The 20,544-nt window shown below is 51.3% G+C and overlaps 1 protein-coding gene across 2 annotated transcripts in view; it reads left to right on the top strand.

The window, feature by feature from the left end:
* The window catches only part of FLT4 (fms-related tyrosine kinase 4), a 59,990-nt gene extending 42,830 nt beyond the window's left edge, over nucleotides 1-17,160 (top strand). For both annotated transcript variants that reach the window (XM_010578916.1, XM_010578915.1), the window contains exons 13-30: nucleotides 899-1,258; nucleotides 1,508-1,654; nucleotides 2,317-2,448; nucleotides 2,734-2,840; nucleotides 3,120-3,255; nucleotides 4,065-4,169; nucleotides 5,699-5,812; nucleotides 6,050-6,138; nucleotides 6,435-6,582; nucleotides 7,152-7,246; nucleotides 7,591-7,713; nucleotides 8,143-8,254; nucleotides 8,532-8,631; nucleotides 9,132-9,237; nucleotides 10,182-10,321; nucleotides 11,007-11,127; nucleotides 11,907-11,992; nucleotides 13,372-17,160. In XM_010578916.1, the coding sequence (XP_010577218.1) occupies nucleotides 899-1,258; nucleotides 1,508-1,654; nucleotides 2,317-2,448; nucleotides 2,734-2,840; nucleotides 3,120-3,255; nucleotides 4,065-4,169; nucleotides 5,699-5,812; nucleotides 6,050-6,138; nucleotides 6,435-6,582; nucleotides 7,152-7,246; nucleotides 7,591-7,713; nucleotides 8,143-8,254; nucleotides 8,532-8,631; nucleotides 9,132-9,237; nucleotides 10,182-10,321; nucleotides 11,007-11,127; nucleotides 11,907-11,992; nucleotides 13,372-13,591 (2,441 nt within the window). In that variant the 3' untranslated portion in view covers nucleotides 13,592-17,160. The remainder of the gene's footprint in view (nucleotides 1-898; nucleotides 1,259-1,507; nucleotides 1,655-2,316; nucleotides 2,449-2,733; nucleotides 2,841-3,119; nucleotides 3,256-4,064; nucleotides 4,170-5,698; nucleotides 5,813-6,049; nucleotides 6,139-6,434; nucleotides 6,583-7,151; nucleotides 7,247-7,590; nucleotides 7,714-8,142; nucleotides 8,255-8,531; nucleotides 8,632-9,131; nucleotides 9,238-10,181; nucleotides 10,322-11,006; nucleotides 11,128-11,906; nucleotides 11,993-13,371) is intronic.
* Nucleotides 17,161-20,544: the final 3,384 nt, after the last annotated feature.

The raw sequence follows: 20,544 nt of genomic DNA, 5'->3' as shown, positions 1-20,544 counted from the left end.
CTGAGTGGCAAAAGCCTGGAGCGCTGGCAGCAGATAGCGCAGGCAGAGTTTGGCAGGCAGATCTGGGGATGAGCCGGCGCTGGCTGTGCCTAGATCCTGGAGCAGCCCTGGCAGGTCCTGGGGCTGGGGAGGTCCTGCTGGCTCAGGCCCAGGCAGCTCCCTGGGCTGGGGATGTGCCTGGTCCAAGAGCATCCTCTAGTGGCACTGCCCGAGCCGCTCCCAGGCAGGGTCCTGCTGGCCCGAGCCCCCCGACGGGGTCCCCACGGGATTTTGGTGCTGGGAGGAAGCTGAGAGCCCAGCAGTGTGGGCTGGAGTCTTGGCTCATATGGGGCTTCATAAGTTTCTTGCCAGCGGTACTCCGTGCTGGCAGGAGTCTGTCCCTGCCTGCTGGGGACAGGGAGCCTGGCAAGGGCACAGCACAGGCTTATCTTCATGCCTCTCTGGACAGATCCCAGAAGTCTGGGCTCATGGGTAGTACCTGTGCTGTCAGAGCCACCAGCTTTTGTGGAGGCAGATGAACCTCTGCAATCGCTGCTCCAGTAACGCTCTGCATGTGCAGTTGTCCAGCCTGGCTGTGTAACTGCTTGCACTTGTAAAAGCAGGCGTGTGTGCAATCCAGAATGCTGCAGCTGAGCTGAGAGCAGTAACAGCCTAATTCAGACCTCCTAGACTTGTTTCACCTGTGACCCCATCTTAATTTGACCCTGGGACTTCAGCATATCCCTTAGCACTTGCTGGGCTTAAGCTGTTGGTTGCTAGCAGTTTGCATGTCACAGTTCTGCCCTAGATTGGCTGAGGACAGTGGGGTCTCAGAGAGCTGAGCCCATGGAGACAATTTCATTGTGTCTGGCAGCTCAGCCATGAAAACTCATTCACATGTTCATTTCCTTCCTGAAAGCCATTCCAGATGGGTTCGAGATTGAGTCCCAGCCCTCAGAAGAGCCCATAGAGGGGCAGGACCTACAGCTGAGCTGCAATGCAGATAACTACACTTACGAGAACCTGCAGTGGTATCGGCTGAACCTCTCAAAGCTCCACGATGAGGAGGGCAACCCTCTTGTGCTGGACTGCAAGAATGTCCACCACTATGCCACCAAGATGCAGGGGGAGCTGCGCTTCCAGCCTGATTCCAACGATGCGACCTTGCTGCTCACCATCCCCAACATCTCCCTGGGCGAGGAGGGAGACTACGTGTGTGAGGTGCAGAACAGGAAGACCCGGGAGAAGCACTGCCACAAGAAATACATCTCTGTGCAGGGTGAGGGTCCACAGGGCAGGCGGGAGTGACAGAGGAGAGCTGGTGCTCTTACTGCCATCAGCTTCCCATTCCATCCCCAGGGGAAGCCACGCAAGCAAGCTAAACTCAAGGTGGCAAAGGCAGGGCACCTGGGTTCTCAAGACACCCTTCAGCAGGGGTCAGAGACCCAAAGGCCCCCAGGAACACAGATATTCTTTTGATCAATCAGTTTCCCGTTTTCCCCTCCTCCTCTTTGTGCTGCTCCTCCAGCCCTTGAGATCCCCCGCCTCAAGCAGAACCTGACAGACATTTGGGTGAACATCAGCGACTCCATAGAGATGCGCTGTAAGGTGGACGGCAACCACGTTCCTGAAATCAGCTGGTACAAAGACGAGAAACTGGTGGAAGAAGTGTCAGGTACAGTGGGCTGGGGGTGAATCAGAGGTAGGGCATCATGTCCGGTAGCTGGAGAGCTGAACACTGCTGAGTTCTGGGAGTTGCTGTGCCCAGGTAAAGGCACCCATTCTCTGAATTGGCTGAACTCTGGTTTTAATCATGTTCTATCCCAGTTTGATGCAGTCTTACTGGCCAAGTGTATGCCCTAGGCCCTGGCTCAGCACTGTCTGTGCATATGCGTATTCAGCTGGAGAGCAGAGAGAGATAAATCATTCATCTTCTTACTCTCAGCCCAGTGCCTGGCATCTTTGCTCAGGCAGGGACCAGCCCAGACCCCATGGAAGGAACATGGAAAGGATCCAGGCACATTGCAGAGGGAAAGGAACAGGTCCTGGAGCTGAAGCAGAGCTTGACACACCAGCTGGACTGCTTAGGCACCATTCCCATCCAGCATTGTCTGCAGGGGTTTCGTCCCCTCCATACACTGCCTGGGGAAGGCCCCTCCAGGGTATTTCTGGGGCCTGATGGCCCCAGAAGAGAGCCTCGACCAGCTGGTGCAATTTCATTCTGCCATCTAAAATGAACCAGCCAAGAAATAGGAGCCTTATTTCAAGCCTGAATGAGTCCAGTATACTAATCCCCCCTTCCTGTGAGTGACCACCACAACCCTCTGTGCTTTACAGGGATTGACCTGGCAGACTTCAACCAGAGGCTGAGCATTCAAAGGGTGAGGGAGGAGGATGCTGGGCTCTACCTGTGCAGCGTCTGCAATGCTAAGGGCTGTGTGAACTCCTCGGCCAGCGTTTCTGTGGAAGGTACCAGCAGCCACGACACCCCTGGGGATGAAGGGGTGGAGTAGGAGTGTGGCCAAGGTCCCATGCCTCTTCCCTGTGACACCAGGCAGCAGGAGGCAGTGAAAGCCCCTAGGCCTTGCTGGTGGCATTGTGCTCTCACAGGAGGATCTGTAGTTCAGAGCATGTTTAGCTCAGGCAAACACACCTCCCCTGTCTCCCCACATCCTGAAGCAGGCCACAAGAGATGGCTGAGCTGGGGCATGGAATGGGAATCTCTGAAGCTACGGTTTCCCTCCTGCCCCACAGGCTCTGATGACAGGACCAATGTGGAGATTGTCATCCTGATTGGGACTGGGGTTATCGCTGTTTTCTTCTGGATCCTCCTTATCCTCATCTTCTGTAACATCAAAAGGGTAAGTGACTGTCTCTGTCCCAGGGAAGGGGAGGTGGCGTAGCGGAGCTTGGGGCAACACCATTGCTGTGATGTGGGGCTGTATGACAGCATCTGCTAAAAGGAGGTCATTGAGTGATGTTTCAAGCGCTCTCACTACCAAGGACAGGGTGCATAAGGGCTGTGGTAAAGGAGGTGACAGGGAATGGCCTTTGCCAGGGGGAAGCAGGTCCCCTCTGGGAGTCAGCACCCAGTGTAGGGAGGGCATCTCCTCACCCTTTGTGTTGACTGATTCCTGCAGCCTGCCCACGCTGACATCAAGACGGGCTACCTCTCCATCATCATGGACCCTGGTGAGGTGCCCTTGGAGGAGCAGTGCGAGTACCTGCCCTATGATTCCAGCAAGTGGGAGTTCCCACGAGACCGCCTGCGCCTAGGTGAGCCAGGCTCCCTCCCTGCCACTGCACACTGCAGCCGGGGCTTCCCACCAGCCCTTCAAACTCACCCTCCAGGTTTCTTACACACTTCTATGTATTTAATGCCTTCACTCTGCCTCAGGATTCCCATCTTCTTCCCCAGACTGTCCCTAAAGCCCAGCTGTGCCTGGGAAATCTCTTTGGGTCTGACTATGGACAGGTCTGAGCCAACTGTAAGCCCAGACTCTCCCAGTGTACCCACATAGGCATCACCGAGACTGGAAGATCTCTGGGCATGCTTTAAAGCACATCCCCATATTCTCCAAGCAGCAATCTGGACAGAACAGCCTGGTCCACAGCAGGTACCCCAAGTTCAGGAGCAAGACTGCATCCATTATCCTCCTTATGCTGAGACACCCACCTGCAGTCTCTTCCCTCTGTCTCTGAGAGTTAAAAGGGCTGCAGACTACCTTTGAGGCACAGAGCAGTGACATTACCCCTGGCTGGTCTGCTGCGAGGTGTCACATTTACCTTTCCCACATGCCTTGCTCGAGGGCAACAAACAGCTCCTCACTTCTGCAGGGCCATTTCCTTCCTCTGCTTTGTCCATGCCAGCTCTGTCTCAGTTCCTCCCACCATCCTTTCTCTTATTCTCACCGACAGAGCAAGCAGCCACCTGGGAAGGGCACATGTTCCACTCCTTCCTTTTCCTTTATGATGTTTTTTCTTTCTTCTTCCCATGGTTTCCTGTTGGGTTTTTTGGTTTTTTCATTCCATTCTGCCTGTGCTGCACCTGCCTTCCTTCACACTGCCTCTCTCCTTGCCCATAGGTAAAGTTCTGGGTCACGGTGCCTTTGGGAAGGTGGTGGAAGCATCAGCGTTTGGAATTAATAAAAGTAACAGCTGTGAGACTGTAGCAGTCAAAATGCTGAAAGGTATGTGGACAGTGAAGCAGAATATGCAGTCTGTGTGCACAGCAAAGAATGAGGCATCTGCCAGGGAATGTCCACCCTGTAAATGCCTGTCTTTTACATAAGGCATTTGTTAAGGCCCTGGAAAATGTTTTCTCTCCCACAAGCACTCCTGGTTGCTTCTGCTTGAGCCAGCCCTGAACTAGGGGAGAGGAGCTGGAGCCAGCCTTTTAATTTATGGCTTCTTGGCCTCAGCACAGTTGATCCTCTTGGCCTCCCCTCGTGGATGCTTTAGCCCATTCAGCTGCACTGGGAGGCAAGTGGCAGAGCAGACAGCAGGAACTTGGGGAACTCAGCTTTCAAGGAAATTCAGCTGTCTGCAAATGCAAAGAATGAAAACTGTCTCAAAGGATGAACAAGAATCCAGAGCCCCTCTTTGGCAGGTCACTCAAGGAAATGTTGCTCCCAATTGCCTTCTTCCAAATGTGCCTGTATTTTGTGTTTGTGGGCCAGGTTCAGAGCTGGGTAAGGAAGTAAGTTGCAGCTCTTACCCAGCTCTGAGGGCTAGATTGGCTTTGCACCCAAAGCCTGGTCAATCCAGAGTGAGATTTTAAGCTTTTATAGCCACTCTTTCAAACAGGCATCCAGAACATTATTCTGTAATTTGGCACCCAACAAAATACTGAGGCAGTCTCTGGCCAGCAGTAGCCTGTATGTGGAAACTGAGTCATGGCTCATCTCAGTGGCACTTAATCACTGCAAGCATACAGATGATCTGCACAGCAATGGCAGAGAGAAGCCTGGCTGTGCAAGGTTGCTTTACAGTCCTTTGAGGTGTGGCTCTCAACTCACCCACCAGCTGCAGTTCAAGAGGATGCTTCTGTCTCTCAGACTAAATTTACAAACTCCCAAGTAAGGCAAAATGCATATGGGGAAGCAGAGAAGTCTGAAAAAGGCACACAAAACCAGAGAACAAACCCTGAGGGTAAACCAGAGGATCAAGAGTTGGTGCGAATTAGGCACTCAGAGAAAATGCAGTACAGAGAGCTGGCAGGGGCACAACACTGTGTTTGCTATTGGAGAGGAATCATAAAAAGATATTCTGGGTTTGAGCTGAGACAGCTTCTATCTTCAGTCATGATCAAAAGACTCAAAAGCCTTTTGTTTCTAATTTTCCTTCAAATTGTTTTATGGCTTTTTATCTCTGTTTGGAGGCCAAAAGGGCAGAGATTCAAATGTGTATGTAAGCCTCAAGTGATCTTTTTCCCTGCACAACTATCACAAGGAAAAATATGCTGGGCACAGGTTGTCTTGTCCTTTGCTCTGGGTTCCTGTGCCTGCAGGGAGCACCCTACGTGTTACAGCAGGGATCCTGGGAACTCCAGACAAGGCTCTGACATTTCATATGGAAACATGCAATAACAAAATGTACTAAGACTTTGGGGTTGCAGTCTCCTCAGCAAGACTCACATTAACACTCTGCTAAGAGAAGGGTGGTGAGAGTGAGTGACAAGCTATGAGGAGGCATCATGACATGGTCTGTGTGTTTCCAGAGGGAGCTACTGCAAGTGAGCACAAGGCACTGATGTCAGAGCTGAAGATCCTCATTCACATCGGGAATCACCTCAACGTGGTGAATTTGCTGGGTGCCTGTACCAAACCCAATGGTAAATATCCCAGGGCAGCAGGCTGTGCCTGCTCCCAGAGATCAGTGCTCATCCCCTGTGTCCTTTCTGCTGGCCGCGTGTGTGATCACAGGGACTGTGGGGATGTTATCGGTGTGTCTGTGAGCACTTAGGGCAGGTGCCACAGCTCAGCGGGGCTGCACATAACATGAGCTGGGGCAAATTCTGACCATCCCAAGCCCTTACCTCTTCCCCTGACCTTTGGTGTCTCCTCACCAGGTCCTCTCATGGTTATTGTTGAGTTCTGCAAGTATGGAAACCTCTCCAACTATCTGCGGACCAAGCGGGAAGGATTCAGTCCTTACAGGGTAAGTAGCTTCCTTTGCCCCTAGGAACCTGTCTCACGTCTAGGGAAAGAAGACGTGTAGCCTGAAACATGATCTGACAGTGGGACAAAGACACCCTCTGTCTAGCAACAGATCAACTTTACACAGTGATCTTGGTTCATGTGCACGTTGGGGAAGTAATTTCTTTCTGCCATGGAAGATAGGTGCTTCCAGGCCAGAATTACAGTCTGAGAACAGGAAAAGACTGTGCAGCTTGTGGGTGCAGGGGTTACAGTGTGTGTTGCCTGCTGAGGTTTTTGTTTTGGTCTCCTTGCCAGGAGAAGTCTCCCAGGCTGCGTATTCAGGTCCAGTCCATTGTGGAGGCAGTGAGAGCAGACAGGCGGAGTCGTTCTGGGACTAGCGACAGCGCTATCTTCAACCGCTTTCTGATGCACAAGAGCCAGACAGCGCAGCCGATCCAGGAAGGTAATACTCCAGCCTTGGAAGCAGCTCCTCACCTGGCCCACCAAAGAAATGCCAGACTTGGCTAGCTTGGGGAATGGGTAGGGCATGACAGTGGGGAGCTGGGACCCAGCCTTGGAGCTGATCACTCCACTGTTGCATGTCAATTCCCTGAACAGGGCTATTACAGTCATCTGTTGTCTCTTGTAATAGGCTCTCAAAACCCAGGAGGGAGATTAAATACCTTTGGACTTTTTTAGCCTAAAGAAAGGACAGTCGAGGGAGATCTCAGTGGGTCCTCCCTAGGACAGGAATGATGAGCTGACTTTCAAAGTCCCTCCAGCCCTGTTCCCCACAGCTCTAACTGATGTGTGCTGGAGGCTAGACTCATTCTCCTCATACTTGAGCGGATTCCTGCCATGTGCTTTCTGCCACCTAAGCAGAAAATCCTGGAGCGGAGCTGATTACTCCAGTCAGCACTGAGGACTAGCTGTATCTCACCAAGGGGCTGATTGTATCCCACAGTCCTGGAAAGAGGCAAGGATAACAAAAGACCGCTCACTGTCTAATCATTTTCTTGTACTCCTGGACAGTGGATGACTTGTGGCAAAGTCCCTTGACAATGGAAGACCTGATCTGCTACAGCTTCCAAGTGGCACGCGGCATGGAGTTCCTGGCATCCCGAAAGGTGAGTTCACTCTTTCCTTCGCTCCCCTCTTCTTTTGTGCATGCCTGACCAGAGAAGGCCTGCCTACAGCCACTTTACAGGTGACACAGAGAGAGATTCAGTGATCTGCCTCACTTCTCAGGAAGTCTGAGGTAGCCCTCTGTACACAAAGATGGGAAATTAGTCTTCTTGCATTTCATCCTCTCCTTAACCATCTCCTTTTGAAATTTTTATCTTTAGCTCCCTCCCACTTCCACCATTCCCCCATTACAGCTCAGGTTCACGAGGGGAGGGGGGTGCTCTGTACTTTCTGGTGGTGGTTACTGTCCCTCTGATTTTGCGCCTTCCTCTTTGTGTGCCTTCAGTGTATCCACAGAGACTTGGCGGCTCGCAATATCCTGCTGTCAGAGAACAATGTGGTAAAGATCTGTGACTTCGGCCTGGCACGGGACATCTACAAGGACCCTGACTATGTCAGGAAAGGCAGTGTGAGTGCCATCTTCTCAAACTATATACAGATTAGGCCCCCTTGAGGTGTTCATAATCTACTCTGGGGATGGAATAAACTGAGGAAAAGGTGAAAAAGGAGGAGTGGAACCACTTGTGTGGCTGGGACCCAGAACCATTGGCCCAATGATGTATGTGCTATCCTCCTTCTCCACCAGCAGACCTCTGTCTCCTTCCTTCTGCCTCTCAGCCTGTTGTTAACTTAGTCGTCTTTCTTTATACTCTTTACTCCGCCTTTCAGTGTCTTCATCCCTTCCTCTGGCCTAACCAAACCTCCATTCCTCCATGGAGAGAGGAGCAGGGCTATCAGCTCTGGTTTCCTTTCATTCCTTTCATCCTGTTGCTACAAGAAGGGCTGTCCTGGGCATGTCCCTAACTGAATGCTTGTGCCTTGCCTCTCCCTCCTGCAGGCCCGTCTCCCACTGAAGTGGATGGCTCCAGAGAGCATCTTTGACAAGGTCTATACTACCCAGAGTGATGTCTGGTCCTTTGGGGTCCTCCTCTGGGAAATCTTCTCGCTAGGTGAGTGCTAATGAGGGTGATGGGAAGAGACGTCGATGTAGGCAAAAAAAATATGGAGGCCATATCCACCCATGAACAGAGTGATGGGGAGACAGGCATGCAGAGGTGGCCTCCAGCTCACTGAGGCAGAGGAGCCTGTCTCAGGCAGCACCGAGGACATGGGCTGTTTATGAGAAGTGACCACATCTCCCAGTGTTTGGGGAGGAAGGGCAGTCTCAGAAGGACTGGCTTCTGATGGCACATTTCATGTTCTCACCCCTCTTTGAACCTCCTTTAGGGGCATCTCCGTACCCTGGAGTCCAGATCAATGAGGAGTTCTGCCAGAGGCTCAAAGACGGTACCAGGATGAGAGCCCCAGAGTACGCCACAGCAGAAATGTGAGTCAGAAACCTCACAGATCCCAGCACTGGTCAGAGCAAAGCCCTCTGTGGGATGGTAGAAACTTTCCAGATTCCAGCATAGGGCAGGACAGGCCCCTCTGTGGGATGCAAAGACCTTTCAGCCAGCATGGGGGACAAGCCAACACATCCTTCACGCCAGGCCACTGCCTGGAGGGCAAGACAGATGGGTTTGAATCAGGGCTATCTAGGTACCCTTGCATACCCACACTGGGATGGGTCTGTAGGTGGGCAATGTGCTTTCCTGCTCCGAAGGGTATCAGAGGTGTCCGAATTAGCTCCTTGTGCACTGTTATATTCAGTGCATAATGAACCAACCCCTCTTTCAGTAGGTCCATGTGGCCAATGTGCTGGGGGGTGCTGAGCTCTCCTTCACGGTGCAGGTACATGCTGTCCCAGTGGGTACCACATGGGTAGGAGCTGCTGAGTGCAGTAGGAGGGGGTTTCTGTGGCATAAAAACAGCATCTCTTCTTGGCAGTTACCGTATAATGCTGAGCTGCTGGCATGGTGATCCCAAGGAGAGACCAACTTTCTCCGACCTGGTGGAGATACTAGGGAACCTTCTTCAGGAAAACGTCCAGCAGGTGAAAACCTCTCTGTGTCCCTGCTCAGCTCCAGACAGCTCTCTCTTTTCACACTGCTAGCTCCCTCACTGTGCCCTCCTCTGACTCCCTCGCCAATGCAATACCTTTGCATAGGCCAAGGGATAACACAGGGTTTCCTGGACGTCTGTTTCCCAGAGCTACTGGAGAGCTCATTTCTGCAATAGCCCTCTAGCTGCATCCTAATATAGCTCCACTCTTTGCAGGGTGGGTGCCCTCTCAGTCGTCATTCCAGTATTTCCATCCTAATACCCAGATGATTATTTGAAATTTTTCAGCTGAGTCAAGGCTCTGGCACTCCTGCCTCCCACACGCTTGCATAATGAAAACCAGGACTTCACCAGAGTTTCTGAAACTCTATCCTTAGATCTAAATGTCAGGGCCATGTGAACCAAACAACTGTTCCATTACAGCAGTCAGATATACAAATTTCTATGAAACTATTACTAATCACTGCCATGCAGTAACTCACCAGGACTTTTAACTGTGATGAGTGTGCAGCTCTGATTTTAATATTTTCTTGATGTTCCCTTTCGTAAGATGATAGCTAAATGCTTAAATATGAGTACTGTCTCATCCCAACATCCCTAATTTTAACCTTTGAGCACTGGATCCCAGCACAGGCATGACTAAGCTGCAATGATGTGCCCCCAGAGCACATGCTCTGCCCATGTAGGCTAGAGAACTGTAGGTGCCATAGGACTGGGTTGTTTTCCTGCTCACACACACCTACCTGCACCTGCAACATTCACAGCTGCTTAACGCAGAGGGCACAGAAATCTCCAGCCAGATATTTTGTCCCAGAGAAACAAAAGACATGAACCAGAAATTTTCCTCCCCAACTCTGACAGCTTCTTCTTGTAAAGCCCTTTCTTGTGGGAAAGCCCTCCCCTTCTTGTAAGGCCACTCACTCTTCTTCCTACCAGGAAGGGAAGGATTACATCCCGCTGAACGACTCTCACAGCTCAGAAGATGATGGTTTCTCCCAGGTGCCTTCCTCTGCCCAGCAAAACTCAGATGAAGAGGACTTTGACATGAGGATACGCTGCCACAGCCTAGCAGCAAGGTGAATCCCCTCTGAAAAGGGCAGAGAGCACCCAGTAGGCAGCCAGCAGCCTGAGCTGTAAGGGAGCCTGAGACATATGGGGAGAACCCTGTAGCAAGATGCTGGAAAAATCCCAGGTGATCAGGTGTGATCAAGCATTTACGCCATAACATCTTGCTTATAAAAGCAAAATCACTTTCCTTTGCTGATGAGAAAGAGCCCTTGATGTGTAAGCCTATGACATTCCTTCTCCTGCCTCCAGCTACACATCCCACTAAAGGCATTGTGGCCCATCGGGTAGATGAGGAGAGAAGGTGTCAGCTGAGCCTCTGCCCTTCTGCTAGTGCAGAAGCTTCATCCTGTCTGTTCTTAACTAACCCAAACAATTAGGCCTAAGCTTCTTGTCTCCTGGGAGCTGTGATGATAGTGTGATGCCTGGGATCTAGATAACATTACTGTACTTATCCAAAGCCCAGAGGTAATCAGGGCCTGATGCAATCAGGAAGTCTGGGTGCTCCCCACTGCAGAAGTAGTATGGGTTTAAGAGGCCTAAGGTGACCCCTTTCCCCTCCCAAAATCCACCATTTAGGTCATCTGCCTCCCTGCATACTTTGGTTGCAGGGAGAGGAGGTTGGGTTCAGGTTCTTTTTATTCAGGGCATTGACTCTGTTGGTTTTTACTGAATACAGTATGCTTCTGTCGGCAGATACTACAACTGTGTCTCGTTCCCTGGTTGTTTGACGGGAGGAAATCAGATCAGATGTCCATCCAGGATAAAGACATTTGAAGAGTTTCCCATGACACATACAATGTACAAGGCACACCCGGTGAGTAGCACCTGAATGGGGTAGAGCAGGGGGCAAAAAAATGTTCAGCTGTTTCCTGACACCTTTGCTGTTAAGATCATGGAAGGAAGATCACTCCTATCTAATGTCAGTCTGTCTGTGTCATTCCTGTTCAGTCCGTCCAGTCCTATGCACATTCATTTCTCCACCTGGCACATAGGGGTTTCTCTACAGCACAGCTTGTACTGCCTGAGTGTGAAATAGGGAGGTTAGATCTACAAGCAAGGACTATAAAGGACCTCACTGAAGAGCCTGCTCTTCACCCTTCTCAAATCTGTAAACATGGCCTGGTTAAGCATGCTGAAATCCAGACAGGACTAGGTAAATCCAGAGCGCTTGTCTGTACCTCCCCTATCTTGACCCACATGGCAGTGTGCAGTAGGAGCCCTCCTGGCCTCTCCAAACTGGGCTGGTACTTCTATAGTGGCAAAACTTATGTCATCTCCTTAGTCTTAGAGGAAAATCTCACCTCTCACAGATTTGATGGTAATACATCTTCCAGGTAGGGAGCACTCTTTTTTTTCCCCAAAAAAGTGGTACTGAACTGCACACACAAATCCTACCTTTGTACGTACTGCTTTTAAGAAAGCACCTAAGAAAATCAGTTCCAGCAAGACCATAAAGCATGCTGGTAAAGTGCCCCTACTCCTTTTTTCCCATCACAGATACACATGATCTCATCTCCTGAATGATTCCTCCTCCCTTCCCACTCTGATCAGTCGACAGGGATGTTACTGATAACTCCTGTTGCTTCCTTCCAGGACAATCAGACAGACAGTGGGATGGTTCTGGCATCTGAGGAATTTGAGAGGATAGAAAACCGACACAGAAAAGAAGGTGGATTCAGGTACTCCTTAAGTCTAGCCACTCAGACCTCCCTGCTGCCAAATGCAGTGAGACCAGGAGGCAGCTCTTGGTGTCTCCTTGTAGGGTATACCTCTTGGGGCTCTCAGCAGCAGCAGGGCTGTGGGCCCTGAGCCAGATAAGTCCATGCACACATTAATGAGAGGCAAAATGCACGAAGAACAGACCTGCCTGCTGCTTCCTAGGGTTTAAAAATATGAACTGTGCCCATTCAATGAGAATGTGTCCATTAAGATAATGAGGCACAGTGGAGTGACAGTGTTAATAAGATTTTCAATGCTTATTGACATTTTCTGGTGAAATATGTCAGGGCTTGTTCAAGCAGTGGCAGGTGGGATGGATGGAAACTATGTGGCTGCCACCTCCCTCTCCCAGCCCTGACCTATGTGGTACAGGGCCCCGATGTGGCATTGCAGGGATGGTACAGGCCTTAGGACTTCCTGCGTGCCAGTACTGAGCCTGGCAGGTTGAGCTGGCATTCTCAGTGCTGAGGATGTTATGGATGGTTATGTACTTGCACCAGGCTTGGAAACTGGGCAAGAACCTGTCCAGCTTATCTCTGCTTGGTGCTGGAGCAGCCTGGGACCTTGTCTCCATGACAGTGTGTTGAGTGAGCCATGTCAGCTCATGTGTAGACAAGACCAGTCCCAAGCCTCTTCCTCTCCTCCTCTGCCTCCCAACATGAAATCAGACTGGTCATTGTCTTTCCCTTAGCCATAGCCCTGTGGTCTCTCTGCTGTTGTATCAGACTGTCTCCTGCTTCTTGTCCTTGTCCTCTTTTCCTTAAGGCACGTTCCTGTTGTCTCCTACAACATGGGCTACCGGGTGTCCCGTCTCCTGGAAAACACTGCCCTCAAACCTCTCCTTGAATGTGTCCCTGCCCTCGCTCTTGTGACTTCTTGCCAGTCACCTGGTATTGGCAGGTGCTGAGATGGGATTGCTGATTTCCTCCCACATCTTCTTCGTCATCTTCCTTCATTTCCTTTCCCCCATCCTGGCTGTTGGTTTGTATCAGTTTCTGTTACTCCTGCCAGGTCTAGGACCAATAGAGGCAATGTCTCTTGTCTCTCCCTGCTCATTGGGGTCCCAACCCTTCCCTGGGCTTCCCAAAGGCATCTAGAAGAGCTGAAATAACTCTGTCACTGGGTTATGTGCAGATTTTTCACAAAACGTACAGGCTGTGCTTAGGTTTAGAACAAGGCCTGGTGTTGTGCTTTGAAATGGAGGTGTAGGTCCGTTCCTGACCCTGCCTCTGCCCCGTGCATTAGCAGATGGTGTTTCCTGAAGCTGGGATCTCTCTAAGCAGGACAGAGGCTTTCCAGGAGTGCTCAGTTTGATCTTCTGTGTCTCTCTCCCTCACAGCAGTAAAGGGCCCAGCCGAACTGCGGAGCTGCCAGGGCAACAGTCGGACCTGCGGGGCAGATGTCGGCCATCATATGGGTCCCAAGCCGGAGGCCAGACTTTTTACAACAGTGAATACGGGGAGCTGTCAGAACACTCTGAGGATGGCAGCTGCACCCCGCCTGGAGAGGGGGCCAGTCCCCCCACTCTCCACGCTTCCTTCTTCTCTGAGCAGTACTAATGGCATCAGGCCCTGGAGGCGCCTGCCAAGGCAACCCTCTCACCCTCAAGGCACGTCATCAGGGTCACTCAGAGCTTCTCCTTCAACCTATGCCCAACCCCAGCAGGGAACCTACCCCAAACGGATGGGGAACACTAATGTCCTTGGAACCGCAGCATGATGGCCCACGCTGCACCTCCAGCTGCAGCTTCCCCGTGCCAGGACTGGAAGGAGCACCTCGCTGATTCCTCACGTTTCTTTTCTTCCTGCGGCTCAGACAGATGCATTCTGCCGGCGAGTGGGTGCCTGTGTTCAGCACTATAGCACCTTCTGCCTAGCATCCAGCCTCCACTCAGATCAGCTTCCCATTCAGAAAGCCTATTTCAGGTCAGATATAAATAGACCTGTCTTAGTCTCAAGTTTCTTCCTGGTGTGCAGTCTGAATGTTTTTCCTTGGATTGCTTCCTCCTCCTCTCCTCATGATGTCAGCTGCTGAGCTGTGGAGCAGAATCAAAGGGAAGAAATCCCTAGTGGTATTAGGAGCAAGAGCAGGACATTTAAAAGAGGTGTACGGAGACATCCTGAGGGATCTTTGTAAATGTTCATGCACACTTCATTCCAGGTAGGTGCCAGCCTCTCCATCTCCTCTGCAAGCAAGACCCACATCCCTCTCATCTCTGCTGGGGGAAAACCTGTCAATCTGCCTTATCACCAGGATTACTTTAGCCATCTCAACACAGCTAGTGCTGAGTAGGTCAGCAGCTGATGGCTACAGTCCTCCCAGTGAGATAAACAGCAACTATTTTTGCAGGCCCTGTGAAAAACAGGGGTTTATATGATCTGTGCTGGGAGCTGGTTACTCACAGGTCTGCTGCTCTTGCCTTCCCCTTCTCCCAGAGCAGTGCTGAGATCATTTGTTGCTCGAGTGAGAAATTAAAGCAAAGCTGTGTTAATTTCAGCTGGCTTCTAAACATAGAGTGAAAATGGGTTGTTTGCTGGGAGGAAAAGGATCAAAGTGGTAGGGAGTGAAATGTTTATTTTCAAGTTACTGCAAGGGTTTTGGAAACAATGGAAGGAACAGAGCTCCAGCAATGAGGTGCCCTGGGTTGCATCCCCTTGTGTGTTGGCATCACTGAGCATGTGGAGGGCGGCACCTGGCCAGGGCTCAAGCCCCAATTCTCCTGCATGGACTGTTCTGCACCATGACGTTTCCTCTCTGCCCGATGGGCTCCTCTCCAGTTTCTGTTGCAGAGCCGCCAGCACAGTGTACCTATCTCTGGAGGATTGAGGAACATTTATTTGCTAAGGAAACATCCCATCACTTGGGCCTTTTGTTTCTAAAAGGTACCACGTGAATTCAGAGCTCTGGGGAACCTCCGCAGCCCCTCTCTACAGATTTCTGCGCTGCTGCCTCACCACTTCCCACCTACTTCTTTCCATCCTGCTCACAATCCGAGAGCTCAGCCACAGAGCACAGTTATGTCACCGCCAGAGGAGCCTGGGTGAAGAGGCTCATCTGAACAGCTTGTCATCATCTCTTCTCCCACATGCCCATCCGTGGCTGGCAGAGCTCCTTGCACCAGGGCATCTTAGCACCGGGGAGTTTCTGCTTGCGGGCCACACCTCTGTGCACAGAGCCAAGGGTTTGGTTTGGACTCTTTAAATTGTGTTTCCTGTCAGACGTACTGCTTTCCCAAACTGTGTTTCTTTTCCAGCAGAGGGTTTTATGCATTTCCTGACGTGAGCCTGTGAGTCCTTACGGATGACTTTCCCAAGTCTTAATTATAGTTCTCCGCACAAGTGTAATGGGGAGATTTATTTAGCACATGGGAAATGCATGCCTGTCAATCAGATTCTCTAAGCCTGTGCAGAGCGCTTAATGTTCCCCTCCCTTTTCGCGTCAGCAGGATGACATGGCTGTGATTTCCATGGCAAAAAGAGGCACAAAGCCAGACCAGCTTGAGCCAAACTGGCTCAGGATGTGGAATTGGAAACTGCATGTGACAATGAATTCCCTGAATTCTACTGGTGTCCCCTGAAGTTGCCAGGAATTTAAACATCTTTAAGTAATTGTTATGACTCAGTAAGAATCCTCTGGCAGGAGATGCTGGAGAGCCAGGCCAAGGAAGTAGGACAGCCAACAGAGTGTAGACCAGACCAAATTCTCCTGCCCTTATCTTGCCCTGGTTTTTGAACTGGTGGTTCCCTGACAGAAGGAAGGCTGCATGTGCCCCATGCTGCTGGAGGTCTCCACCAGCATTCACATGGGTGGAAGGTGACAGACGGCTGAGTTAAATTCAGGCTGCTTGCTGGGTGACATGCATCCAAAGGACCCAGGCTCTCTTGTTTCCAGTGCTTCACAAACAGTTCTCTGCCTGGAAACACAGCCCCATCTGAGACAGGGCCCCAGAAAGAGCCCTATAAATAAAATAGTAGTTGAAAAACAAAATTCCAAAGTAGCTGCAAGTCCTTGTCCTTATGTGAGGGATAGAAACGTACTAGCAAAGCCCGACACTTTCAGGGCACGGGCAGGATTCCTCAGCAGAAAGAGGACAGAGGCATCTGAGTGCCCTGGCTGGCTGTCAGCACTCCCAACCAGCCAGGACAGCTGCACTTTGTCTCTAAGGTTCAGCTGTAAATTGCCCACAAGCATCCTTGTGGAGAAGGGTTACTTCATTAGAGCCATTGTTAAGATCCCCTGCTTCACTCTGGGGAAAGCACTGGTGTGGCACCTGGTTTTTGAACATTACAATCATTCGACTCCACAGAAGTTTATTTTCTCTCTTTTGCACCATCTTGCTGGGGGGGTGTGTGGAATCAGATCCTATTGTATCTGCATCAACAGTGTGGCATGAACAATGCAGCCATGATACGAGCAAATGCTGGCTCCTCTTCAGACACTCCTGCTGCTGAAGAACAATTGTAGTGTGGGATATTGAAGTGCTGTTGAGACAATCGTACTTTTGCTGTCTTAAAGGTGTACTAAAATTAGAGTGTACAAACCTGATACCATTCCCCACACTCTTGTGTTATTTCTGGCATTTTTTTCTTTACAGTCTCCAGATAAGCATGAGCATGAAATGAAGCTGGTCTGTTTTGGTTTTAAGATGTGAGGCAACAGTGTTGTCTGTCTTTCCACAGCAACAAAGGAGTATTTCAACTTTTAAAAGCCAGGGTTCAATAATTGTGCCTGCTACGTTCACAATGCACTCTGTTTTGTTTGGGCTTTTTACTGGAACTCAACATTGAAGCTAAGCTATTTATCATCCTCCTCCTTTAAAATGACTGTTCCCTGTCTACGCGCAGTCTCATTTTTCCTTACAAAGTGTTGGTGTTGAGAGGACATTCCTCCCTCACGAAAACAGAGTGTTGGGTCCCCTACTTGCAAATACATGTGTGTCTTTGAAGAAAAACCTGTGTATCAAGTAACGCTTCATTTATATTGCAATATTTTAGCCTGGTACCTGTTGTTGCTACAGCAGCATTCAATGTTTCAGTGGGCTGCCTTTGAAGCAAGTAGGTTACAACATGGGTTATGTGCGAGTACAGAAGTGTGGTCTGTGTGTGTGAGCGTGTGTTTTGTGGGTGCGTGTGTGGGTGTTTGCATGTGAGAAGTTTTCCTACCAGTCAGCGTATGTGAGTGTTTATAACTCACGTTGAGTCTTGTCTCTGGAAGTTCACGGTTATGTATCAAACCAGTTAGAACACTGCTTTCTTTCCTCTCCTCCTATAGTACTTGTTATCCTTTGTCATTAAGAGTTTTGTTGTAATATCTAAATGTGAAAACGAATAAAGTCATAACTGGCAGCGGCTCTTTGCTTCCTGGAGGCCACCGCTGCCGCTGCAGCGCTCCCGGCTCCCCACGCAGCACCGGGCAGCCCGACCCCGGCCTAAGCAATTAGCACATTTCGGTTTTATTATTTTTACTTTTGTGTTGCTTTGCATTTCCCCGCATCCTCTAGGAAACAGCTGGCCTTTGTGGCATTTCCATCCAGGATGAAGCTCGGTCTTTTCTCATGGTGAAGGCGGATATGCTTTGGTTAAGCTTGCTGACAGGAGCCGCCGACCCCACCGTCCCCGCTGCCATCTCCCACAGACCCGCCACCCTTCCTCGCCGCCTCGTCCCCGGAGTCTGGGACCCCCCCCCGGCCCCTCCTGCCCTCCTTCACCACACAGCGCCGGGAGGGACCGACGGCGGCGGACACCACCCGTCCCTCCCGGACACCCCCTTCTCCTCAGCGCCCGGAGCCCCCGTCCCCAGGCGCCGAGGCGAGGCCCTCAGCGGGCGGAGGGAGGCGCGGCGGAGGCGCCCCGCAGGTGGCGCCATCATCCTGGCGGCGGCCGCGGGTCCCGGGGCAGAGCCCGGGCGGGAAGATGGCGGCGGGTGGCGCCGCGGGCCTTTGGCAATGTAAAACCTGACAGGAAAGCGAAGGGCGGGCGTGAGTCACGGGCGGGATCTGGGCTGAAGGAAGTGTTGCGCGCCCGGGGAGCGCTGGAAATGGAACATAATGGATTTATGACCATTTCCCCCCAAAAATCACCAGGAGCTGGGGTGAAGCCTGAGGCACGGCTCCCTCCTCGCCCCTGTGGTGACCTGCAAAGACCCCAGTACCATTTGCCTGCCAAAAAAAAGGCCCCCTGAGGAGCGGCCACTGGCAGAGGCATGGCTGTCCTATGCAGGGTGGGGAGACGTGGTGGTGTCCCCTCAGCTCCGGCTTGTCCACCACCATCCATCCCTTCATCCAGCTCCACCACCAATGAAAGCGGCCAAAAGGACATTTTAGCTCTCCTCTCCCCATCCAGGGTCCCATCCATCTGGGGAACGAAGAGATCGAAGCTGCTTTAATCATGAAATACCCCATTTTTGTGCATCCTGGAGCAGCGCTCAGCTGCTCCTCTCCTGGGGCCACGAGCCCTCTGCCGCTCCTCTCCTGCCTCCCAGCCTGTCCGTAGGAGAGGAGCGGCCGAGGGCTCGTGGCCCCGTGTGTGGTACAGAGCAACCTCCCTGCTCTTGTTCCGTGAGGAGGGATGGGACCAAGTGGACAGCCCTCACACAGGGAGTCGAGCACGGCAGACCACCTATCGCCAGCAGAAACGCAGCCCAGAGGAAACTGGACAGGGCAAAATGAAAAGCAGCTTTTTGTTGTGGTTAGAAAAGGGAACTGGGAAGTCACAGAGTGGGCCCTTCGGCTTTTTTTTGTTTCTAATGTGGCCAGTGAATGTTTTCTCACTGCTTTTCAAAAGTGCTTTGAGATCCTTCTTTGAAGGTCAATGCAGTAATAGCAAGGAATCCTTCAGGTTCCTAGGACTCCGTGGCCCCTTCTGAGGACATTTCAGCAATAAAGCACATCACTTTGCATCGAAATGATGCAGAGCTCTTACTGCTGAAAAATCAAACTACTGTCTGCACTGCAAGAACGACGGCTCCAAAACATGTTATGCACGGTGCATTATCAGTGTGTTTACCACAACTCTCACCCTCTGGCTGGGGTGAAAGTTTGGGTGAAATGTTGAGGGGCCATTAATAGCATCTGGTTCCTCACCCAGTATTAACCAAGAAGAGCAAAATTAAATTTAAAAAACGTGGAGGCAGAGCATTCAGCTGCCATTTCAGAACCATTTCCTGGATTGTACTGACATTTCTACAGAGCCTTTCATAAACAGCTTCTCAGAGGATTTTACAGAGCCAGACACTACATGCCTTTAGCAGAGCCCATAGGTCCACTCTGCTCCGAGATGCAGGTTTGCAAGCCTGCTGCTTTCCTTGGGAATGGCACGGGTCTCTCCAAGGGCAGGATTACAACCACCACTTGCATCTCAACGAAATAAACAGACTATGCTTTGATGGTGTTATCTTACACGCACATGTGACCAGGTGCATCGCAAGTGGATAAATTACAAAACCTTCCAAAAGAGAACAGTTTAATAAGATACTTAGGTTAAACACCAGACTTATCGCAGGGCCTTCCCGAGCAGCTGGGGAAGTCACCAAGGAGACCGTATCTGAAAAGAACAGCAGCACAGCTATTTGTTCAGAAATTTAGAAAATATCCTAACTCACAGCCCTGCAGTACTTGTTTTCTTTGCCACAAATAATTTGCAGATAGTTTGCCTTTCAAAGTCCAAGGCAGCCATTACGTTATTTTGTTACATCTCTGAACAGGCTTAAATCCTTAAACTATGATGATAGTTAAAGACAGAGTAACTCATCAAGTCCTGTTTTACAGTATTTCATGGGATTAATGTTTATTTAAACATTTAAGTGTTTGTAAGATTTCCCATTCTAGTACACCAGAAGTGAGTAGCTCTGAATTGGGTAGAGTGACCACATCCTGACACAGAGGCTGTGTTCCTGCCCCAACAGCCCTTTCAGCGTTAACTGGACAGACTGAACACGCTCCACCTCTTTTTCACACATACAGCCCTTTTCCCCCCCATTTCAGAGACCCTTTTAAACCGCCTCTCGTATCTTTTTGATGGCCAGCGCTCCCGATCTGGAAATTAACGACGCCGAGGAGCCACGGGAGCCCGTATGTGTCCCTACATCTAATTCCTTGAAGAGCCGCGGGTCGCTAGAGCCAAGCGTTCCTTACAGACGTCGCTGAGGCACCAGGAGCGGCCAGGCCCGGGCATAGGCTCCCCCGCTCCCCAGCTCCCACCACCGCCATGGCCGCCCTCCTCCACGCTGCCACGCCCCGGTGACGTCACTACACAAAGCACCGCCCACCTCCCCGCGAACCCCGCCCCTTCACGGGCGTGGCTTTCGCTCCTAGCCCCGCCTCTCGCCCTCGTGGCGCTGGGCGGGGCGTGACGCGCCTGCGCAGTGTGAGGAGCGCCGGGCTGCAGTCGAGGCGCCGGGCGCGGAGCCGGCGGCTTGAGAGCGGCGCGGCTGCGGGAAGGCGCGGGGGGCCCGGCCCCCCCCGGGGGGGGAAAAAGCCGACCCGAGCCGAGCCTAGCCTAGCCTGGAGCGGCGG

This window comes from Haliaeetus leucocephalus, unplaced genomic scaffold (genome assembly GCF_000737465.1).
Source record: "Haliaeetus leucocephalus isolate CR32 unplaced genomic scaffold, Haliaeetus_leucocephalus-4.0 Scaffold656, whole genome shotgun sequence".
NCBI classification, from domain to species: domain Eukaryota; kingdom Metazoa; phylum Chordata; class Aves; order Accipitriformes; family Accipitridae; genus Haliaeetus; species Haliaeetus leucocephalus.
This window is presented reverse-complemented; position numbering and strand designations above follow the sequence as displayed.